Genomic DNA, 21,875 nt, shown 5'->3' on the forward strand with positions numbered 1-21,875 from the left:
GCTGACGATTTAACTTTCATTTTATGATATTTTTAATAACTACTATAATTTCTTAAATTGTTTTATTATGTTACACTGAAATTTAACGGCGGAAATTGTTTTTTGGAATAATTGGTTACAATGCACGGTTATGGATAGGTGATAAAATGCAAACTCATATATTATACAAATTTTAAATTTTATAATATAACATTAACATAATGTCAACACAGTGTAAAATTTTAAAATTTTGATGTCAATACAATATTAACACAATGTCAACACGGTATCAACCGTTAAAACTGTGTTGAAATTTTTTATTGATTTTATTTTGTCATTTGTTGATATTTTTTAACGGTTCAAATCATAGTTTGGAGTTTGCACAATTTAGAAATTGCATTTGATTACATTCCTACGCGGGAATAATCAAAATATAATTACGGTTGATAATACTACTACGAATATAGATCAATTTTATTATTGGAATATTGAACGATTAGGATTGATTCAATCAATTGTAAGTTGTAACGATCAAAGCTAATTATGTTAGTTAATATCGGATATTGATAATGTTTTGATTCTTGCAAGAATTGGTGTTGCGTATAATGATACATACTTCTATCTAAAACTACGACTATTATATTGCTGATAATTCAATGTTTAGATTTTTTTTTCAAATATGTGACAATCCATGTCATTTTCAATAACAATGGAGTAGCACTCTTAATATTTTTTTCAAATATATACGTGCTTACACAATGTATACAATTTATATACATGTATGATTTATGTGTAGACACATAAAAAGTGGAAATTACTGTCATAAATAAAATTGATAATTAATTTCCCTTTTATTATTCGTATGATAGAAAATAATCCGACACATCTACTTAAGTCGCCTAGGTGTGCCCTAATTGACGAAGGGAATTATTATTGTTGTCGACTATGAACTATTCATATAAACTTGACTCACAAAATATGCTCCACATAATACTAACATCTTTTTAGGAATTTAGATCTGCACCCCTATATAGTAATTAATACTAATTACAATAAGAATGATATTGGATTATTTTGGACACAATTATAGAGAAATAGGACCACACTCTCACGCCCAATTAAGGAAACCTCTTTGTTTGAATGAATTATTCACTTATAGGTTAGAATCTTGCAATTATCTATGCACAATGATAAAGACTAGGGTAATTTCTAAGTTGGATCTGATTTTTAAGTATCTCTAGGCAACAAATGCAACTTGTCCAAACTCACAATTTTTTTTATTTAGTTCTCCTATTTATTTCTATCATATACTGCCATATTTTTTAAAAAATTTATCTAAATTATTTTCTTAGTAACATTGTGTATATATCATTACAGAGGAGTAATAAATTGCTAAGAGATCTCTATTTTAATTCCAAATTCATAATGGGGTAATCTTCTAGTTATCAAGGACTTTTAAACGTAACATATCAAATAAAAAAAAATGTAAACTTTCTAACTTGGTGGATTAAATGAAAACCGAAGATTTAATGTTATGATTGAAAATAGCTAAAAATCTAAATTAGTATTGGGCCCATTTAATTATTTCCCTCATTTAACCCCACAACCCAATTATTTATTTATACAAAAATTGTATGCTGGAAAAGTTCTTATGTGTCAACAAGTGGGTACCTTAATACATCAATTAATTGAATAATATGGTTTAGTGGATAGGTAATCATTAACTGTCACTATATAATTTTGATTCGATTATAACATATTAACATGGATTAGGCAAGTTTTGGTGGATCAGATAGTAGATTTTGACTGAATTAAATTGAAACCCATACTATAATGGATTCTATGTCACCTCTAATTGCTCAGCTAATATGGATTACTCACAATCTTAAGAAAAAAAGATTCAACGGTTAATTAGTTGGACCTACTATTTTATCTAACTTATATATGCAACTGAAAGTAAGCATGCAGTCGCATTCACTCAGATTAATTCATCAATATAATTATAGTACATAAGATGATAAGAGCATTACCAATAAACGTTTAAAGTTTTTGTTATTAATTAATAATTACTCTCTCTTTTCTTCTCCTTTACAGCTTAATTTTCCTTGGACATGATTGCTGGCCCAATTCTTAGTAACACAATATATATATTAAAATCAGCTAGCCTGTAATCAATTCATAGAGTTCACATAAAATATAGTAACAAATTAAATTAAATTAATTATTTTCTACTTATAATTGAAGGCACCATGCCTTTATCAATTATCATGATTAATGAATCAAAATTAGCAATGAATATAATTCAAACCCATACTTTTTAAAAATCATTATCATTTTTTTAACTGATGAATAATAGTATATCTATTTATTTTAAAGTATGATCCATATTAATTTTTTAAATATAGAGGGACTATAATGACTTCAACTCAGTTCGATGTGATTATCTACGCCTAAGAGCAATGTCAAAGTAGATATTTTTAATTTTTGAATACAAGACATTATAAAAGAGTAGGCATATATAGCCCAAAATAATGAAAACTAACCATCCTTGACAAGATAGAATCCTAATTGAGCCTAAGAGCATCCCCATCCGTGCTCTTATTTAAGAGTACGGAGGGGTCCGAATCACTTTTACTCCTTATCCTTACCTAAGAGCACAACACCACATCCGTAATTTTAGCTAAGGACAAGCTCAAGGGTCTCACCATTCTATTATTCAAATTAAATACTTCAATTATTAAAAACATTTCTATGTTATAAAAATACATTAAAAAATAAAAATTACATAATTATAATCCTAAAAAATAAAAATTACATAATTAAAATACTAAAAATTAAAAATACATAATTAAAATCCTAGAAAATAAAAAAATACATAATTAAAATCCTATAAATTAAAAATTACATAATGAAAGACTAAAAAATACCTGCGTGGAAGAGTAGTCCTCTATCCCCAATATTTTCTTGAGACCCGGTATCATTCCCGCATGTGTTGCAAGTTGGTCGGGAGTCATGTTAGTCGTATCGGTCGTATTGAGTTGACCCAAGAGGGCCCACAACGAGTTGTTCGGGGGTGGAGGAGGCACAAAGGGAGCGGGCGCGGGGGCGGGGGCGGATGGAGTCGGGGCAAGACGGCGGGTGGCCGTCGCCTTCTTCCTTCCTTGTGGCCGGCGGGAACTGCTCGGGCCAGCATCGGGGCTACCCAAGTTAGTTCCGGCAAGCTGGGTAGCCACATCATCGGAGGCGCCGTCGGATAGGGTTACCGACCTCGACCATTTGCTAGAGGAACTGGAGGATGTTACTACGCCGCCCCTATACTTCGGATGTTGGCGCCCCTCCTGCCAACAACTGAGGTACTTGAACGGTTTCAACTCCATGCGTTGGTAGGTCGCCAAAGCGGCACTGATGATGTCGAGCTCGCTCGTGCCGCTCCCCTCCGACCGCTCTGTTAGGTTTGGTATACTGAAAAGCATGTTTCGAGCAAGTTTCGCGCGAATAGAATCTTGCTTGTATACGTAAAACTCTACAATCCACTTTTAACCCGATTCAGTATTATTCGAGCAGTCTCGCACGAATAGAATCACTATTATTATTACATTGTGTTTGCTTGTGCATTTATAAGATGTTTTACAAACATTTAAATGCATAAGAAGTAAACAAAGTCTAAGTCTTTTGCTTAGTAGACCGGTTGTGGGCGTCGTCCACTTTAAGGTAACACGGTCAGATCTACGCAATGCTTTGCAAAAGAAAAAGAAGAATTTCACAACCTAGATAGGCTTTGGCTACCTATCGTGAAAGGTTGCAATGTCAGTCCGCATATTTCTAAGCCTTATTGAAATAAGATGACATTGGTGTGGTATAGCACTGAATGGATCTAACAGCAAAGACGTGTCTTTATGCTATCTACTCGAAAGACTAGGTCTTGATCAAATACTATTTCTTTATCTACATATGTTAGCATTGAGCATACGGTATTGATTATGCACTACTTTGACTTATCAAATGGTGCGGGTTTTTTCGCAACCCAATAATCCCGATATATTGGGTAGTGGTGATTAATATCTAGCGGTGCTAGGATTGCTATTATGTTGAAACGTGCGCGAGGTGAGTCTCGTTTGATAATGTCCTCAAGAGGAGCTCGAACAAGGTTTTATTATTCGGAAAACTAGCCAGTTGGACTTTTATTACTCTATGAATAATAAATAAATGATTCTTGCTAAGTCCACTCTTGGAATTAATAAGATGTTAATTAATTAAGTCCATAGCAGACATTAATTAATTAATGGACATTTATATCTTAAGCACGGGAAATAAATAATATAAATAACTGAAACCCGGATTACTTGTAATTTCGGATTTAGATGGGGAGAGTTCAATATTACTTACGTAGTGGTTGCTCGTAATATTCCAATATAAGCTTGTATTAAATTGTGGGTTCAATTTAATTAGTAAAAAGCTAATTGGGCGAGCCCATATCCAAAACATTCCATAGATCCCTGTCTGGGCCCAAAAGGAACTTAATATAAATAGGAGAATAAAGGAGACATAAATCATTCATTCATTATTATTATTCATAATTTTCGTCCCCCTCTACCTAGAGGAGTTCGAATTTCTCTCCTAATTGGAGAAGGATTTCTTCTGTCTTCTTTATTCGAGTCCTAGTATTTTGATAAGATCGGTCCACCCCGATATCGAGATACAGTTCGGGAACCAGAGAGAAGATCTGTGGTCTAGTATTGACGATGATCACGTGGAGAAGGCGCGAGCAATCGACGATTCTTTGGAGAATCAAATCGGTAACTCTAAACCGTAGTATTCACGTTTTAGGATTTATTTTCTTTGAGCATGAATTATTTGCTCTCTAGCGTGCAATTATTTGGTTAACATGTGAATTGATTGATCCCATAATCGGTCAAATAGATCCGTATCTGATTTATTTGTTTTGTACAAGTCTTCCGCTGTGCAAGGGGCACCAAACCCCATCACGCTCTTCCTAGAGGTAATACCCCTGGAACTTACCGATTGCGTTGTTGCATCTGAAGATGCAATTGCACACCATACTATCATTGCGATAGATGGTTCCCCTCCGGCCGGGTTTCATTGTAAAGACGAGTGATGCGCCACCAATACGTTTCCCCGGTTTGGTTCGTGCCAACTTCCGGATCTTCGGAGACTACCAAGTAGGCTTTGAACATCGCCATCATCTCACCCGGAGTGTACGGGGTGTGGGTGCCACGAGTAGGAGGAGTAGGAGTAGGAATAGAAGTAGGAGTAGGAGTAGAGCCGCCGCTCCCTCCCGATCCAGATTCGGGTGCCCACCCGAACCCGAAGGCATTTTGGTCGTCCACCGGGTAAGGGCGGTAGCCACCCGAACTTGCGAACCTTGGGTTCGAGGAAGGGCCGAAAATTGCGTTTCCGAACTAGGGAATGAGTCAGAGTCGAACCAATCGTGGTTCCAACCGCGATTGCGGGAGGGGTGATCGCCGGAGCCGGACATTGTGTAGTGTGGTGGGAATTTAGATGAGAGAATATGAGAAAAAAAGATGAGAGAATGTAGATGATAGAATAGATGAGAATGTGATTTTTTTTGAGTTGAAGTATGAGTATTTATAGATGAAATTTGAATTTTGGGGGAAAAAATTAAATAAATTAAAAGTGGGTTAGAAAACGGATATAATTTTTTAGAAAGTGGGAAAATATTTTTTTCATTTAAAAATGTTTTTTTTAAATTAATTTCGAATTTAAAAAAAAAAAATTGAATATGCCAACGGCTAAGCCAATCAGACAGCGCCAGCCGCCACGTAAGGGTGCTCAGTTGCACGGACGTGCTCTTAGCTAAGAGCAGCGTCGTGCCGCTGGCACGGATCAACGGCTTGCAGCGGCGGACGAGCTCGTCCTTGCCGCTGGCACGGACGGACGGACGGCGATTTTGCAACCGCTGCGGTGCGGATGCTCTAAAGTATACTATGGCAACCCAAAGTTTTGCCTCTGAAACTCCACACTCCCGAGGCCTAGGACATTTGGATTGCCGCTGCCGGGGATTAATTAACTTCCTTCCGAACTCCATAATCAACATGCACGACATTACAAACATATAATTTCTCTAGATTTTTACAACTATACCTGCAATTTAGTAATTGGATATCATATGCCAAATTAATGAACAATGCTGTTAACTATCAAATTTTCAGGTCAACTTAAACTGAACTTTGCACTTTATAATGCTGAAATGTAATTTCATGGAATCATAAATCAATAGATAATAATGTAACTACTCCATGCCATAATTTCTACATAATAATTTTCTCCCATCATACATTTTTTGTTTTTTTTTCAAGGGGTGAGGGGTAGATGAAGAAGCATAAATTACAAAGATTAGTAGATGCCCTAAAATCAACAAATAAATGTTATTTTCCCCTCAATATGTAAGAGAAAACTTCCTCCCCTAGGAATCAGGAAAGGTATTTGCAAGGACCATTACCTACAACAAACAAACAAACAAATTATTTTTAGAAAATGAAAACAACATTAAAAATTGGATTAAGGTAAGAGGAGAGGGGAAGAATCATACTGGGATCAGTAGTGGTGATGACAGCCGAGCCGGAGAAATCGCAGTTGAAGTCGTGACGGCCTTCCTTCTGATAGTAGGAGTTCATGACGAAAGAGGCATGAGCCCTAACGTTGTTTGGGTCGAAGCAACCGCCGCCTGCCTGAATTGGGCTGCAGTCGATTCCCTGGCTGCACACGTAGTCGATGTTCGCTTGCAGAGCAGCATCGCTCGCCTCCGGCTTTGGCACACACCACTTCTTCCCGCCTTGGGTCCCGGGTGGTGTTTTTGGAGCAGGCTGATTGTTTTCATAAAACCGAAGCTTCGTCAGTTTTGGCAACAAGATACCGCATAACATTGACGGTTTACTAAGTAAAAGGAAGTAGCGAATTCAGAACATAATTTTGCAAGGAGCGGATCCATAAAATAGATAACATTAAAATATTAAAAACATAGAACATAAAGTTCATATCAACACAATAAGAACACCGACGCGACAAAGCTAGACACTGACGCATTAATTTCATGCGGATTCGTACTGTGAGTTTAGACTGCGTTTGATAAAACAAGCTTTTGAACAACTTCTACTCCTAAACAATTTATAAAATAAGCTTCAACTTATTATATCTCGGAAAACAAGTCCTTCAACTACAACTCATTTTTCATATTTCATAAACAACAATCTTCATACCAAAATAACCCTACCATAGTTTGTCATTCTAATTTTACCCTTCTTCCATTTCTCTCTCTCTCTAATTTTAATTTTTTTTCCACAACGTACAATATTTTTATCTAGCTTATAAGTTCAATTATCCAAACACATTCATAACTTAAGCAGTTAAGCTATTTAAAAATCACATCTTATAAGCTTCTGAAATTTATGAGCTCTGTATTACTACTACAACAATTTGTATGATGAGCAAAACTAGAAGATGTAGAAAATATCAATCAAGTACTCCACATAGTATATTTTATAATTAACCAATTTTCTAAATTATTTGTTGGGACTACAAGGAGAAATTGATGATTAAAAAATTAAGAAGAGGGAACAAAAAAATAAATCTAGAGTATGCAGCAAGACAGATGGCGTATGGGAATTCGAGATTCGAAAAGGTGAAAGAGAGAACAATTAAAGCATAATAATAATGGGCAAAAAAATAAGGACAAGATTCAAATTTCAAAGTTAAAGAAAACAGGCAATAGACAGCTCACATGCTACCCATCTTCATTATATTTTAATTTCATATAGTACTAAAAAATTATTTTATCATTATCTTCAATTGATTTAAAAGACCCTCAAGTCAAATTCATGTACTTTAACTAATTCGCCATTCGCCATATAATATAAAGCGAAAGCATAATTCTTAAAAAATCAATTTTACTATAAATGAGTTACATAAGGCCTTTTAGTTCTTTAAGTATAATTAGAAAAATAAAACCAAATTGTCACAATCAAACGTCCATAAATAACTACCCCATGAATCATCTAATCACATTAAAATCTCATCACAATATCCTTTATATTATAGATTTATGCTTCTCTTTCACACCTAATCCATCAAACTAAGCCTTTTTCACTACTATTTCGGGCTAAAAACACATTACTAGTAAAATTTAAGTATTATCTAATTCATCATACTGAACATCTTTTTCACTGCTATACCTAGCTAAACATACTAACTAACAAGTAAAACATATCATTACCATTATTTAAAAGCACAAATCCAACTAACATTCAAAATTTCTTAAAACAGCAAAAGAAAAAGAAGCTTAAAACATTACCTTAACAGGTGCAGAAGCGTCAGCCCGGAGAACCCCAGCATCATAAACCTGCTCGAAATCACCTCGAAAGAGCCCGAAATTCTTCTCCGAAGCCGGCCCGGTCTTCTGGTTCTCGTTAAACAATGCAAACAAGTACACATCGAACTTCTTCCTCGGCATCAGCGGCGTTCCCCTCCCGGCATTGTACTTCCTCACAAGCTCCCCATTGTACGCCTTCGCGTTCTCCAACGAGCACCTCGGCTTCTCGAACGGCTCCCCATCCGAAGACCACCCCGTCTCCCCCACCGCGATCTCCACGTCCTTGTACCCGAGCTTCATCATCGACACATACACCGCGTCCATCAGCATGTCGAACATGTTCCCGTACGTACGCTTCGTGTACTTGTCGAAAACGCCCTTGTTCGGCCGGAAAAGTGCGAAATCGGCATTTTTGGGACTGCAATCAAGCCGGAATTTATAACTTTAATAACCTCAATCATGAAAATCAATGTCTAAATTAGTTACTAGTAATATCTAAGTATATCTTAAAATTACACCGCTAGAGAGATTATTTCATACTCCATCTCACAACCACATACAGTACAAAAAATCTCTTCCTTGACATTTCGCAGTAAAATACCAAATTCATTAGAATTTGTATCTTATACGTTAAAAAGTCCATATTGTTACTATATACTAACCCAAAAGCTCAAATCAAAATCAATTCCTAATTCATACTACTTAATACTAACTTAATTTCAAAATTAAATAATTAAAAATTGTAATTAAAGCAAGCCAAATTAAAGCTATTAGAATTTTTTTATACTACTACATCGAAAAATCCATTTGGTTATTATATACAATAAGTCTATGCAACCAAATTTTGTACAACCAAAAATTGGTTTATTTGGGAGAAAAAGTAATGTATATATACATTTAATTAAAAAGTATAGACATACATATAGTATAGGAAACGTGCATAATATTACGGTATCTGTGTATAATTTTTAAATTTTTTTTGAACCATAAAATGTAATTAATGCATACTTTAATTCAAATTTAAAAAATAATAGAGAAATAATTCAAATATAAAAATAAAAAATTGAAAATGAGGCCAAAGACTAATAAATTGTTTTTAATTTGTTAACTAACTATATTTATTATTTTAATATTTAATTAACACATCAAAATAGCTAATATAATATTGTTTTGGTTGTACAAAATTTGGTCGTTTATCATTGCTCTATTATATACCCCAAAAACATAGAGCAACAATCAATTCCTAATTCCTAACATTTAGACACCAACTTAATTATTATAGTAGTAAAATCGATACAAAACAATCATTTCTTTTCTACTTTTATAAAATATACCAAAAAATGGCAGAAAAAAAAACCTTCAGTAGCTAAAGCTATTAAAATTTTCCTAAATAAATTGTATAACGGCAAAATTTATTTATTTATACATTTACATGTCAGTTTTCAAAGATACCAAAAATGTGCCAGTGAGCTGTAAAACTCGGCATCTTTGGCTTCAGACATTAACCACTAGGCCAATAAACGTACACGAATACTTACCTGTATCCAAAGTAAGGGTAAGGGTTAACCATGAAGGGCGTTTTGGTCTCGCGGTGGAACTGCAGCAGCGGGGCGAGCACGCCCTTATCCCATCCCGGGCGGAACCGGGCGAGGCTGGGCGGCTCGGACGACTCGAGGATTCCGAGCGAGTGGGCCGTGGTGATCTTAATAGATGTGAGGTTAGCCTGCAAGAGGGCGGAGTGGAGGGACCTCATGGCGCGGACGAGGTTGTCCACGAGGGGCTGCGGGCCCCAGTGGAGGACCTCAGTGCCGACGAGGATGTAGTTGATGGTGGTCTTGGGGTGGAAGGGGGCGATGTGGGAGGCGACGTAGGAGCGGGCGTAGGCGGGGTCGGTGAGGGCGGGGATCTCGCCGTTGGGGACGGTGACGGCGACGAGGATGCCGGTGCCGGCGAAGGCGCGGAGGATGTCCGGGTTGGTGTCGAAGATTTTGATGCGGTCGATGGTGGTGGAGTGTTGGAGGAAGTGGGCGACTTGGGTGGGGGAGGGGAGGTTGTCGCCCAGGGTGCCGTAGTTGACGCCGATCGCGGAGGCGGAGGAGAGGAGGAAGGGGAGGAAGAGGAGGAGCTGAAGAAGAGGGGCCATTGTTTGTTTGTGTGGAGAGAAATGGAGGATTTGGGAAGGGGTTTTGAGCTTTTATGTAAGGGAATTGGGATTGTTGTTGGACTTTTTTTTAATGAATTGGATTTGGGTAAAAGGTTATTTGTGGTGAATTTATATTTTTCATTTCTTTTTAATTTTGTATACTAAATTTAAAAATTATCAAGATTTTGTTGTTAAAATAATTTGATTACTTACTTTTTAGTAACTTTAATCAAATTTACTATGTTATACAATAAAACAATATACACTAAATCAAATAGTTTCTTTTATTAAATTAATAATTTGATACTTGATTCTAATATTTTCTCATAGTATTTGATTGATACATGTTTTGAGAAATTGTTTAAATTTATTTACAAAAGTGGAAGGAAAATTTAATATAATACTTAACTTTTATAATAACTATGAGTAATTGAATTAGTAGGGTATGGAATCCACTTAAAAATAATGAAACTGAAATAGAATAATTAATGGGGACTTTAACGAAAATAACGAAATGAGAGTTTGCCAAAAATAGTAAATGGGACAATTAACGGAGGCAATGAAAAAAATTGTAGAGTATATAAATTTCAAAATTAGTATACAAAATCAATAGATAAAATGTTTAGAAATTTTATGATAAATATTCTAGATAAAATGTCTATGGGTCGAGTAATTAGAGGAAATGGGGAAAATAGTGAGACGAGGAATTGGAAATGAAGAGTTGAATTACGTGTAAAGAGTGTGTGTGGTTAGAAACGCGTAGTAAAATTGGGATAATGATGGATTTATTATTTGGGATAAGAAACGCGTATATATTTGGTGGAAAAGTTAAAATAATGATGGATTTAGAGATGAGTGTTGTCTCAACGGTAATGTGTAATTGTAATAATGAGATTTATGAGCTTGCTCATTATACACGTCATGCTATTTTCAAGAATATAATTTTCTATGGGATGCTTTACTCATGCTTTTGGATTTTCTCACATTGCTTTTTTGTTTATTTCAAGTCTCACATATCTTATTGTTATAAATGGAACCCAAAATTTTGTGAAACATGAACAAACTATAATTGAAAATAAAAATATAGACGAATATAAATCTTGCTTTTATATATAATTAGTTTTGTAATAAGAATAGAATACTAGGAGTTACTTATCATTGCAAATAAATTGAAATGACAAAAAACAAACTTTTATTAAGATGCAATGAGTTAAAATTGGATTGACATTTTATCATATTAAAGCTTACTTTTAACTTGTTAGAACCATGCCAGATGCAAACTAATATTATGGATGAAATTATTTAATACTTTAATTGTAAATTTTATGTAATTTAATGTATAATTAATAAAGTATATATATAAAAAAGTGAATACATTTATTAAGCATGGATGCTCTATTTAGATCTGCATCGTGGAACAAGCTGAACGTTACACGAATCCCGACATATGCAGCAGATGTTGATTTAATATCACTTTCCAGATTGTATTTTCATTTAAATAATGTGAAGTTTTAATTTTATGCAATCAATTGGATAGTGAAGATTGTTTGGGTGAATTTTGTTATATGACAGTAGTATAATTTGACTTGTTATGATTTTGATTTAAATAAAATTATTTATTTTTTAGTATGAAATTATGAAAACAATTGAAAATTTATCAAAATTATACTTACTTCATCCCCGATTAATTGTCACTCTTTTTCTCTCTTGATAATTGTCATACTTTATTTTTACCACATAAATGGTAGATAGGTTCCATATTCCACTAACTTTTTCAACCAACTTTCTTTTTACATTTCTTAAAATCCATATCCAGTCAAAGAGTGACAATTAATCGGAAAATGATGGAGTAATTAAATCCGGTAATAAATTAGAATCAATCACAAACGAATTAAATTTAATATTTGTTCGACGATTTAGGCAATTATTTACAACACGAGGTGTCAAAAAAAGACCTTTTTTATTTTGGATCAGAGGAAAATTTTGAAACGTCAACATTAGATGAAGTAACGTGTCGAGTCTACTAAGGAAATGTCAGGATGAATTATGACAAAGAAACAAGATAGAATGTGGTCAACATTGTTGGGCATTCATTGGATACTAATCTATGTTACCACAAAAAAACACAAGTTACAGCAATTTATTTATTTTTAATTTTTGAGGGGACCGACATTGTACTATTTGATTAACACAAAAAATATCTGATTTTACTATTTGAGCAATGCCAACCAACGTGTTAAAAATAAAAGGAGAAATGAAAAAAAAAGAATGACCGAAATATTGGCATTTTACACTGCTTAAAAACAGTAGTAATTTGCTATAATAAATAATACTAATAATAATTTTAAAAAATAGTAATAGTAGCAGTGAATTACATCTCTTCATCCTATTTGTGCAAAGATTAAAACAAATTGCCGGGTCTAATAAATTACTTCATTAGTCTATTAAAAATAAATTTATTTCATTTTCATTTAACACATTTATCAAAATTAGTTTAATTTATTTATGGTAATTTTCCTTCCTAATTAAGAGTTTTCTATTTTCATTAATAATAATTAATCAAATTTTCCTTCGTCTATCACTCACCATGAACGGATATAGTATTAGTTTAATATTAGTAATAAAATATGAGTGAAATAAATTTGCAAAAATACGTGATAATAGTAGTAGTAAATATAGAGAAAAGTTAATGTGACATTCAGTTAATAACATACAGAACAAAATGGAAAAATTAAACACATATATGAGAGAGAGAATCATTTTTATCGACTTTGCTCCTGTTAGACAAGTAAACTATAAAAACAACATCAAAAATCTACTCATCTTAAAATCTAGTACTCCACAAAACATTCAGACAAAGACACCACAAAAAGTGAGCCGTGGACCGTGGTAGATTCTGAGAAAAGAAAATCCAACAGCATATCTCATTCATACAATAAAAAAGATACTCCATGAGTTATGCAGTTTGACAGCTGCTAAAATACATCAGAAAATCACAAAACAACAACAAAATTCCCGCAATGACAAAAAAAAAACTCTCCCAGCATTCACTATTTGTGAAAAATGTAGTGAAAAATGCAATTTATTTGTGTAAATTCATTGGCCATTGAAGCTTATTCGCACGTCTCCTAATGGAAAGATGCATACCTCCGCCTCTCCGTCTTCGCCCTCCTATCCCGGTTATACGGTTTCAGAGTTCGTTCGACTTCAATCTCCGATAGAAGCAACGAATGCAGCCTCATGAGATGCCCCGCGCACTTCTTGTGATCATCGACACGATCAGATATGTTCGTGTCGATTTCAGCAGAATCAGACCTCCTCTGATGCGGAGACTGCCACTTCGCTTGCAAGTAAGCAAGCGATCTCCACGGAGGCAGAGGCATCGAGTTCTGCTTCAAAGAAAATCGAGCAGCTTCCACCATTACCTGAAGAAACTGCTTGAGCCTTGCGAACGAGCCAACGTAGATAACGGGAAGCGAGTTGAGGATCCTGTCGTACGAGTCCACAGCTCTGGCGATCTCGAACTGGCTCCTGAAGTTTATGTCGATGATCACGTGGTCTGTGGCCCCTCCTGTGTCGTTGTAGCGGATCACATCAATGTACTCGTGATCGCCTGTATGCAACGGGAGATTGTGTCGTATTAGAACGAGTATTTCTAAGCACAAATCATGAACAGAGAGGGACGGGGAGGCTGTGATTTTACCTCCGGGGACTTTACCGCTCCCCTGCCACCGAGACGTGCAGAGGCCTGCATCATAACCGGACAGTCTCAGCTGTTTTACAAGGGAAAACCGGATGCAGCTGGCTTTGCACGGACCTGAGTTCGAAACGTGGAGGTCTCGTTCGTTGATTGAGAGCGCGAGGGAATTCACCACGGACAGCAAGTCGTTTTCGTACTGATCCATCGTCATCTTGAAATACTGCAGAACCAAACACAAATAGTTCATATATACACACATATAACCATTGAAAAAGAAAGTAGACTCGAATCTGATACATTTGGCCTCATACATTAACCACTGCTCAAAAATCAGCTAAAAATTATTGAACAGGAATTGAATTCACAAAAGCAGACAGTTCAATTTCAAGTAAACTATTAATCAAGACAGATATTAACAAACACTTTTTCCAGCAATTGTTTCCTTGAATAGCATTTCCTTAACCAGCACAAACACACCTCTATACACATAAAGAGAAAGTGTTGGTTCAGTGTGTCTGGCCTAGTGGTAGAGTGATTATTGCTAGAGGGGCGAAAGGTCTCGGTTTCAAGTCGAACTATTCAGCAAGAAACAATCAACAACCATGATTTTATTGTGCCAAATGCCTTTTACACCCATTTTCCCTTTCTAGCATCAATGCCTACAAAACTTGAACATAAATTAAGTATGCACAAGCATCAGTTTTACCTTAACAAATCCAGCTAATTCCAGCTACAAATCATTTACTTCTCTATCAATAATTCAACCACTATATCCAAACTATGAACAACTCTATCACCTCAAAAATTAAAGAATTAGAATTGATTTCACCAAAGCAAAAGTTTGGTTTCAAGTACAATATTTATCAATTATCAAGACAGTCTGTCAATTGAAACTGATCATAACACTTTGTCATTCAATTGTGTCCCACAAAATCATTTCCTAACACAAACACAAACACAAACACAGTTCTTAAGCCCCTACCAAGTTAAAAAAAATTACAAATTTTGTATAAATCGTTATGCAAAAGTCTCTATCATCTGGTGCGATATAGAAAAACTATTTTCTAAAATTCCGAACTCAAAAAAAAATATATAGCCCCTACCAAAACAATTTTCTGCTTTATATAGAGAGAGAGGGACTAACGGAGATTTTGTCAGCGAGCTGCAGGAGATCAGAGAGACTGGAGTCGCTGTCGCTGCTGTATCGGGAATCGGCCCCACAACTGTTCCCATTCTCGAGAAAATCATTAACCATCAGTGCCAAATCATGCTCGCTCTCATGACTGACTGCACCCCCTCCACTAGCCTGTTTCGGCCACAACTCATTGGACGACGACCTATAAATCCCACAGTTCATTCCACCACCAACCACCATTGCAAATTACACTTCTAACCAATTCAAAATTTCTTTTGCAAAAAACTGAAAAAGGAAAAAAATAATCCTAAGGTTATATTAATCCGGAGAGCCAGAGGAAACAATTCACAATCTGCCGGATAAGATTAGGGAAAAAGAATTCGTGGACGGACGAAAACGACAAATTCGAATCCTGATTGAACGGCAAAAAATAATTATTGGTCAATCGAATTCGAAATTGCTGAATTTTGTAAATCTGTAAAACAATTGAATCATTTGTGTTCCTAGGAAAACTCAATCAACAGATTAATAAGCTCGGATTTGACGTCGAAACAGCCTTTCCCAATCCAGATAATGAATAGAAATGAAACATTATACGGATATGAATTGTAATGAATAAATAAATGCAATGAAATAGGAAAAGGGAGATGAGAGATTTAGGTAGACAGAGGAGGAGGAGGAAGAAGAAGAACGCAACTACCAGAGTGCATATCATAACAGATACATTATACATATAATATATGTGTGCGTGTGAAATGACGGAAATGGACATGTCGATTTGTTTCGTAATGCCCAAGTTTAAGGGTTCATGATTATTTTGTGACCATAAAATTAGCCTCAATTAATACGTGCCTAATATTTTTGAACTCATTTTACTTGTATATAGGGATGATAAAAATATTTTTGATTTAAATGGCATAATAGATAGAACCAAATATTTGGTTTCAATTGTTTTATTTACGAATCAGATCGAGTTTTAATTTCTTGAAAATTGGATTTTCGATTTGATTCAGATTAGTATTTTTTAAAATTGGAAAAAAATTGAATACCATAAATTATTAAAATATTTCTAATCTAATGTATTTGATTTTTTTTCTGATTTTTTATTTCTCGGTTTGTATTTAGTTATAAAATTTTTTATTCGTACTTTGTATATATTCTCTCAAAGAGCAAATATTCGGATTAAGAATAAATCATAGTCGAAATCTGAATGTTCAACATCCTTACTAGCATACAATTAGCATACAATTATTTATTTATTTATTAAATCTCTAGATTAATCGATTTTCATAATAAATACTATGAATATAGCAGAAAGTTTACTGTATAATTTTCTTTTTCAATGTAATTTTCAATACTTGTGCAAATACAAACAATGTGATTAGGGTAAAATGGGAACTGGACCATGCACAAATGGAATCACTCATTGGCTGACTGTTCTTTTAGGTTTTTTCTGTTATTAAAAGTTACAATTATTTGACCAAATATATAAATATAAGTATATAATATGATTGGCTAAAATAAAGAATCCAAAAGGTAATGGCGGTAATGCTCATATATTATTGGTGGCCATAAATTAACTGTGGATGGTTCAATATTTCAAAAGTTCAAACTTAAAACACTTTCCCCTCCTTTATTTCATCGCTTTCATGAGACTGAAATGAGGATATAGAAATAAATATATTCACGAGTGTTTGCTCAAAAAAGAGGGAACAGTAATAACACCACCCCAACTTTTTTTGCCTTTTTTTTTGTTTTAAATGTTCATATTTTGGGGTGTTAGTATATGATAGATAGATTGCTAGTACATTTGTAAGGCGAAAATGGGCAATTTAATTCAATTTAGTTTTTTGGAATAATATTTGCATTTTGAGAAGACATAAAACAAGAATTATTGAAATGGAGTATTATTGCACATGCATATGGAAGACTTACATAAGACAGAATATAGCAATGTCCAGCTCAAGCATCTAAAGATTACCTAATTATTAGTTTAAACCAAACTTTGAAGTAATCATCAACGTATGATGAATATACACGGAACTTTACTCACAAATTAATATCAAATTCACAAAATTTGCGTTGTTTTCAAACCCCAGAGTAAGCTTCGTTTCTTTAGGCTCAAAACGACGTCGTATAACATGAGTTTATGCAGACAATTTCCGGTTTCCATATCATCATAAAATTTGAGGATTTTAATTTCATGGTAGTAAAGTCGTGATAAATCGAAAGTTGATGTATAGTCCAATCATGTGCAATTCATGAATTCCATAAAAATTGATGTAGTTAAAGGCCAATAACTTCACACATACATTTTAGAAATACAGAAAGTTTTTGCAAGTATTCTAAATTTATAAACACTAATTTTATGGATGGAAGGAAAAAAAGACAAAGTAAATAACAATGGAGTGTTTCAACAAATTAGAGATATTCTCTTCATGATATGTCTCATTTTGTTATTTTGATATCTCCACAATTATTTAATCAATTCCCTTTTGCTAGTTTACTCCACAAAACTGAGATCAACATTCTACTATTTTTCTGCACATTCATTCACATTTCTTAGAACCCGAGCATCAGAGAGTAAGACGTTTATTGGCATACGGAGAGAGCAATCTTCATTACCTTTTAAAATAGAATAATATCAAGTGATCACAGAAGTCTTGCCTAAAGTTGTGGGCCATATATTTCTTTATAGTTGTCAAATATTCTTAAACTTCTATTTTCTAAAAACTGTCAGGTATTAAGATAATGTTTCAGAAACCTATTTTCTTTACTAAACTCTCTTAACCTGAGGTGTGTTTACATTAATATATTTAAGATTTTAATCTAAGAAGCAACTCTCCAAGAACATGCTACATGTTACTACTACGTTAGGAGTTGGACATCCAGATAGTCAGGAAGGTAGATTCACCATATATATAGTGTATATATATATAGAGAGAGTGATCCATCCTATTATATTATGTGTTTAGCATCAGACCCTAAGTTTAGGGACAGTTAACAAATGAATAGGTGTTATTAGCCCTGTAAAGGTACTATTTATTAACTAAGACAAAAGCAACAAACTGCAAATATATAACACCAATTTAGGAGCACTACAGTTCAGCATGTCTAGGAATCTTCAACTGCCATAATCATTAGGTGATAAAAAATGAAACCATAACAGCAAAACACAAATCGCATTACTGAACAAATTTTATTGATCTAGGCATATTTATAAGGCTGACTGTTTCATAAAAAAAGACTAGCAAATTAGATGTCTAGATAACCTTCAATAATACCAGCTGCAGTCTTGACAAACAACCGTAGAATAATACAAATAAGGATGTATATTTAAGGAATGGCCTTACTTCAATTATAAGTGTCTTTGGACAAGATTAGGAGCCATCTGTTGCTGTAGATTGATTCACGGCGAAACATATGTTGGATAAATATGTAAAGGAATTGAAGAACCGTAAGAGCCAATTAGAGGAACTCACTACTTTCAGTTTGATACTGTTCCAAATACATTTGTACAGCATCTCCAGGGATTGGAATCATCTATCTTTCAGTTGCCGCTGAAAATCAAGAGCAGAAGATAGTCAGCAAGCACAATCACTCGTAGCAATTACTAAATCAGTAAGATAACCAATTTCCAGTAATAACCAAATGCTATATAGATGAATCAAGTCGAAAATGCTTGATGGAATACCAACACAGTGAAAGAGACCGCAGGGTAAGTTGCCAGAAAAGATTTGGATAGATGAGCAACAATAGTAACTTTTACTTGTTAAAATATAAGTTGAATCATTTGATAGGAGATGCCGACTTGAGCACCAGTGGGAGATTTGACAATATAAAGCATGAACATGTAACTTACTCTTGGCCCACGATTGGCTGTTTGTTGTCTATTAGGAGCGTTGTCTGTTTCTTGAATCATATCAGAACTACTAAGCTTGTAAAATGTCTCGAGAGCTCTTGTAACAAATGGGCGCACTATATTTGCTTCCATTGCAGACAAGTTCTTGAGCTGCAAGTTTTGAGGAAATGATGAGAAGAGAGAAAATACAAATAATTTCATGCTACTGGCTGCACTAACCTAGCTACCGTCCACACCAACATATTGAACAATGTCATATTCATTTTTCACAACTTTCAAATGTGACAAATTGAGAAGAAATATATTGCATGAGTTATGCAAAAGATGCAACCAGATACCCACAAATCACGATCTAATGCATTTTTTTACATGAGTTTCAAGATATTGTGCCAATGAGTATTACAACTGAGAAACTTCCTTATCAAGATTCAAGGAACAGAGTTAGCAGCAATACTGAGACCCGATCAAGTCAACAGCATAAGTAGGCCAGTGAATTGAAAAACTTATAAAACTAGTCCAAGAATATTATGAACAGTAATCCACAAAATAAACAAATTTTGGAATGGTAACAACAGTTTTCTTCACTGTGATATGATGTACAAAAAGGACTTACACTACTAATATATACCTATTAACATAACTGAAGGCATCAAAAGCTACAAAACGAATATGTATGCACATAGCTATGCACTGATATGAAAAAGTGAAATTACAAACACGAAAATAACTTACCTTCAGCGCAAAAGTACCTTCCCCTGAGATAGACTCCAAGCCTTTCCCGATCTTATGAAACCTCACGTCCTTGATGTCCTCAATGAGGGACCTTACCTTTATGGAAATCAGAATCAAGATTCTAGAAAAACATGATAGGCCAAAGAAAGAATACTAGCATGACAAAAGTTTACTAACCATGTAGGTATCAGGAATATCGCCTTGTGCACTACATAAAAAGTATATACATGTTCAAAACAAGTAAACAACAGCCAAAATTTAACACGGCAAATTAAATCATTGCATATAAATACTTACTGATCAAAAAGAAGCCTTGATATTTCTACATAGTGAAATGGCAAAGGCTGAAACTTGTCAGAATCTCGCTCTGCTTCCAGTACTTGTGTTAACTTATCTATGGCAAAAGAAGATATTGATAGCATAAGTATCTTTCATTTTGAGTGTATGCAAGAGAAGTAAAACATGATTTTGACAGAGTACATTGAAGAGAAAGGGATCATGGTGGAAACTAGAGAGCAATCTGGCTTTTCTTTGACCATGCCCACCTTTTGTTTCTCTTTAAATTTCTATTTCCTATTAACCAGTACACAGCCTTTACTTGCACTGTACTCTATCAAATTGGTCCAACCTTCGGCCGTAAATCGAGCAACTCCCACAGAAAATAACGGCAAACTGACTCATGGTGGTGATAAAGGAGGGCATCAATGTTTTATAAAAATGCATATGATCTGTGAATTTTGCATAAAAGTGTTTCGGATTTTATGAAAAGAGCTGGTTCAACATATTGGGCGAATGTAGAATAAACTCAAGGTGCATATATACGAATTGCTTATGGCCTTATCAAAAGAATTAATAGATCTACAGAAGTCAATAAGATTAACCTAAATAGATATCACTCTACTTAATTCATACCAGTATTTTCGCTTAGTCACTCTAATTAAGCTCGCTAAACTTCCATTAGTTCTAATTAAGCTTCAAACTCACCAACCGACATCCACTCTGGAGCTCGAATTGTGCACTTCCCTCTCTTCTTCAAGGCAACAGCCAACCAAAGTGGCGCTTGAGTAGGTATTTGCGGTCTAAAAGGACCGAAATCCCCCTGTTAGCAGAGCAAATCAACCACAAAATTAAGCCATCAACATAAATACTCGAGCACGAAATCAAATTGAAGGCGTAAAAAGGGAGCACGGATCCTACAGATATGAAATTGAGAGCATCCATTCTCAAATTCGGCACAATTTCAATCATTTCATCCTCCGCGAGAAACTCCAGCTGCGTAATCGAAATATTTTCAGAAAATGGAGGTCAAATCGAGAAAATTTGACTAATCGGAAAAGTTGAGAAAGATTCAAACGGACCTCTGCGGCCGAAAATGCGGAGGCATGGGGATCGGAGGTGCCGGCCATTTTCCGGTAAGGCGGTTGTGTGGAGCTGTGCGGAGGTGAGTAGGTTGGAGCTCACAGCCCTAACTCTGTAGCTTGTAATGGCGGGAATTTTGTGAGAATTCGATTTTATATTTTTCTGTGATATTTATTGTCGAATAATTTGGGTTACTTCCACAAAAATGCGAAAGAAAAAACAGTGTGTAAGTCGTAACCGATTTGGGCTTGCTTAATTTATACTTACTCACTCCATTTTATTAATGTGTGGGTAAAAATGGGTTATAATAGACAGCTAACACTGTTTATTTTACGAATTAATGTGTAGGTAAAAATGGGCTCGTAATCAGGTAAAGAATATTAATAAAATTATATATTTTTAATGTAAAATTAATAAAATATAAGAGAAATAAAAACAATAAATAATTAGAATATTATTAATAGAGAATAAAGTCCATATTTATTTGATGGATATGTAGGAAAATATTAGGGTACTTCGTGACATTAATGTGTATAACTATCTTAAAATAACCTAATTAAAGTGTTGGACTAAAGTTTAAGTTAGGGGCTCAAGTAGTACATTGTTATGGATTTAAAG

The 21,875-nt window shown here is 34.6% G+C and overlaps 3 protein-coding genes across 5 annotated transcripts; all 3 read right to left on the reverse strand.

Annotated features, from left to right (window-relative positions):
- Positions 1-6,231: 6,231 nt before the first annotated feature.
- Positions 6,232-10,539, reverse strand: LOC125206797 (glucan endo-1,3-beta-glucosidase-like). Its single transcript, XM_048106022.1, has 4 exons — positions 9,865-10,539; positions 8,309-8,744; positions 6,551-6,824; positions 6,232-6,460 (listed from the first exon to the last, which is right to left on the reverse strand). The coding sequence occupies exons 1-4, from the start codon at positions 10,467-10,469 to the stop codon at positions 6,432-6,434; spliced, it is 1,344 nt and encodes a 447-aa protein (XP_047961979.1). The 5' UTR covers positions 10,470-10,539; the 3' UTR covers positions 6,232-6,431.
- A 2,803-nt stretch (positions 10,540-13,342) lies between these two features.
- On the reverse strand, positions 13,343-15,990 carry LOC125206807. 2 transcript variants are annotated; one of them, XM_048106039.1, is made up of 4 exons: positions 15,314-15,990; positions 14,287-14,389; positions 14,173-14,217; positions 13,343-14,082 (listed from the first exon to the last, which is right to left on the reverse strand). In XM_048106039.1, the coding sequence occupies exons 1-4, from the start codon at positions 15,542-15,544 to the stop codon at positions 13,598-13,600; spliced, it is 864 nt and encodes a 287-aa protein (XP_047961996.1). In that variant the 5' UTR covers positions 15,545-15,990; the 3' UTR covers positions 13,343-13,597. The 2 variants fall into 2 exon arrangements, with proteins under 2 accessions (XP_047961996.1, XP_047961989.1); XM_048106032.1 differs by having other exon boundaries at positions 14,173-14,389.
- Positions 15,991-18,559: 2,569 nt separating this feature from the next.
- LOC125202064 (DNA replication complex GINS protein PSF2-like) lies at positions 18,560-21,405 on the reverse strand. 2 transcript variants are annotated; one of them, XR_007173026.1, is made up of 9 exons: positions 21,257-21,405; positions 21,096-21,170; positions 20,883-20,997; positions 20,196-20,292; positions 20,076-20,106; positions 19,899-19,994; positions 19,167-19,316; positions 18,787-18,864; positions 18,560-18,701 (listed from the first exon to the last, which is right to left on the reverse strand). XR_007173026.1 is itself a non-coding variant. In XM_048100385.1 (8 exons), the coding sequence occupies exons 1-8, from the start codon at positions 21,302-21,304 to the stop codon at positions 18,844-18,846; spliced, it is 633 nt and encodes a 210-aa protein (XP_047956342.1). In that variant the 5' UTR covers positions 21,305-21,405; the 3' UTR covers positions 18,560-18,843. The 2 variants fall into 2 exon arrangements, 1 of the variants encoding a protein (XP_047956342.1); XM_048100385.1 differs by having other exon boundaries at positions 18,560-18,864.
- Positions 21,406-21,875: the final 470 nt, after the last annotated feature.

Source organism: Salvia hispanica, chromosome 1 (assembly GCF_023119035.1).
Source record: "Salvia hispanica cultivar TCC Black 2014 chromosome 1, UniMelb_Shisp_WGS_1.0, whole genome shotgun sequence".
Lineage (NCBI taxonomy): Eukaryota > Viridiplantae > Streptophyta > Magnoliopsida > Lamiales > Lamiaceae > Salvia > Salvia hispanica.

Bases quoted from the DNA above. Each gene is read 5' to 3' on its own strand.
- LOC125202064 (XM_048100385.1), bottom strand. From the start codon at position 21,304: ATGGCCGGCACCTCCGATCCCCATGCCTCCGCATTTTCGGCCGCAGAG. The intron at 20,998-21,095 runs GTAGGATCCGTG...CTCTGCTAACAG, and splicing joins ATGCTCTCAATTTCATATCT to GGGGATTTCGGTCCTTTTAG. The intron at 20,293-20,882 runs GTGAGTTTGAAG...CTTTTGCCATAG, and splicing joins TCCAGAGTGGATGTCGGTTG to ATAAGTTAACACAAGTACTG.
- LOC125206797 (XM_048106022.1), bottom strand. From the start codon at position 10,469: ATGGCCCCTCTTCTTCAGCTCCTCCTCTTCCTCCCCTTCCTCCTCTCC. The intron at 8,745-9,864 runs GTAAGTATTCGT...GCTTGATTGCAG, and splicing joins TACCCTTACTTTGGATACAG to TCCCAAAAATGCCGATTTCG. The intron at 6,461-6,550 runs GTATGATTCTTC...TGTTTGTTGTAG, and splicing joins CATCACCACTACTGATCCCA to GTAATGGTCCTTGCAAATAC.
- LOC125206807 (XM_048106032.1), bottom strand. From the start codon at position 15,544: ATGGTGGTTGGTGGTGGAATGAACTGTGGGATTTATAGGTCGTCGTCC. The intron at 14,390-15,313 runs GTTAGTCCCTCT...TTGGTTCTGCAG, and splicing joins AGCTCGCTGACAAAATCTCC to TATTTCAAGATGACGATGGA. The intron at 14,083-14,172 runs GTAAAATCACAG...CGTTGCATACAG, and splicing joins GAGCGGTAAAGTCCCCGGAG to GCGATCACGAGTACATTGAT.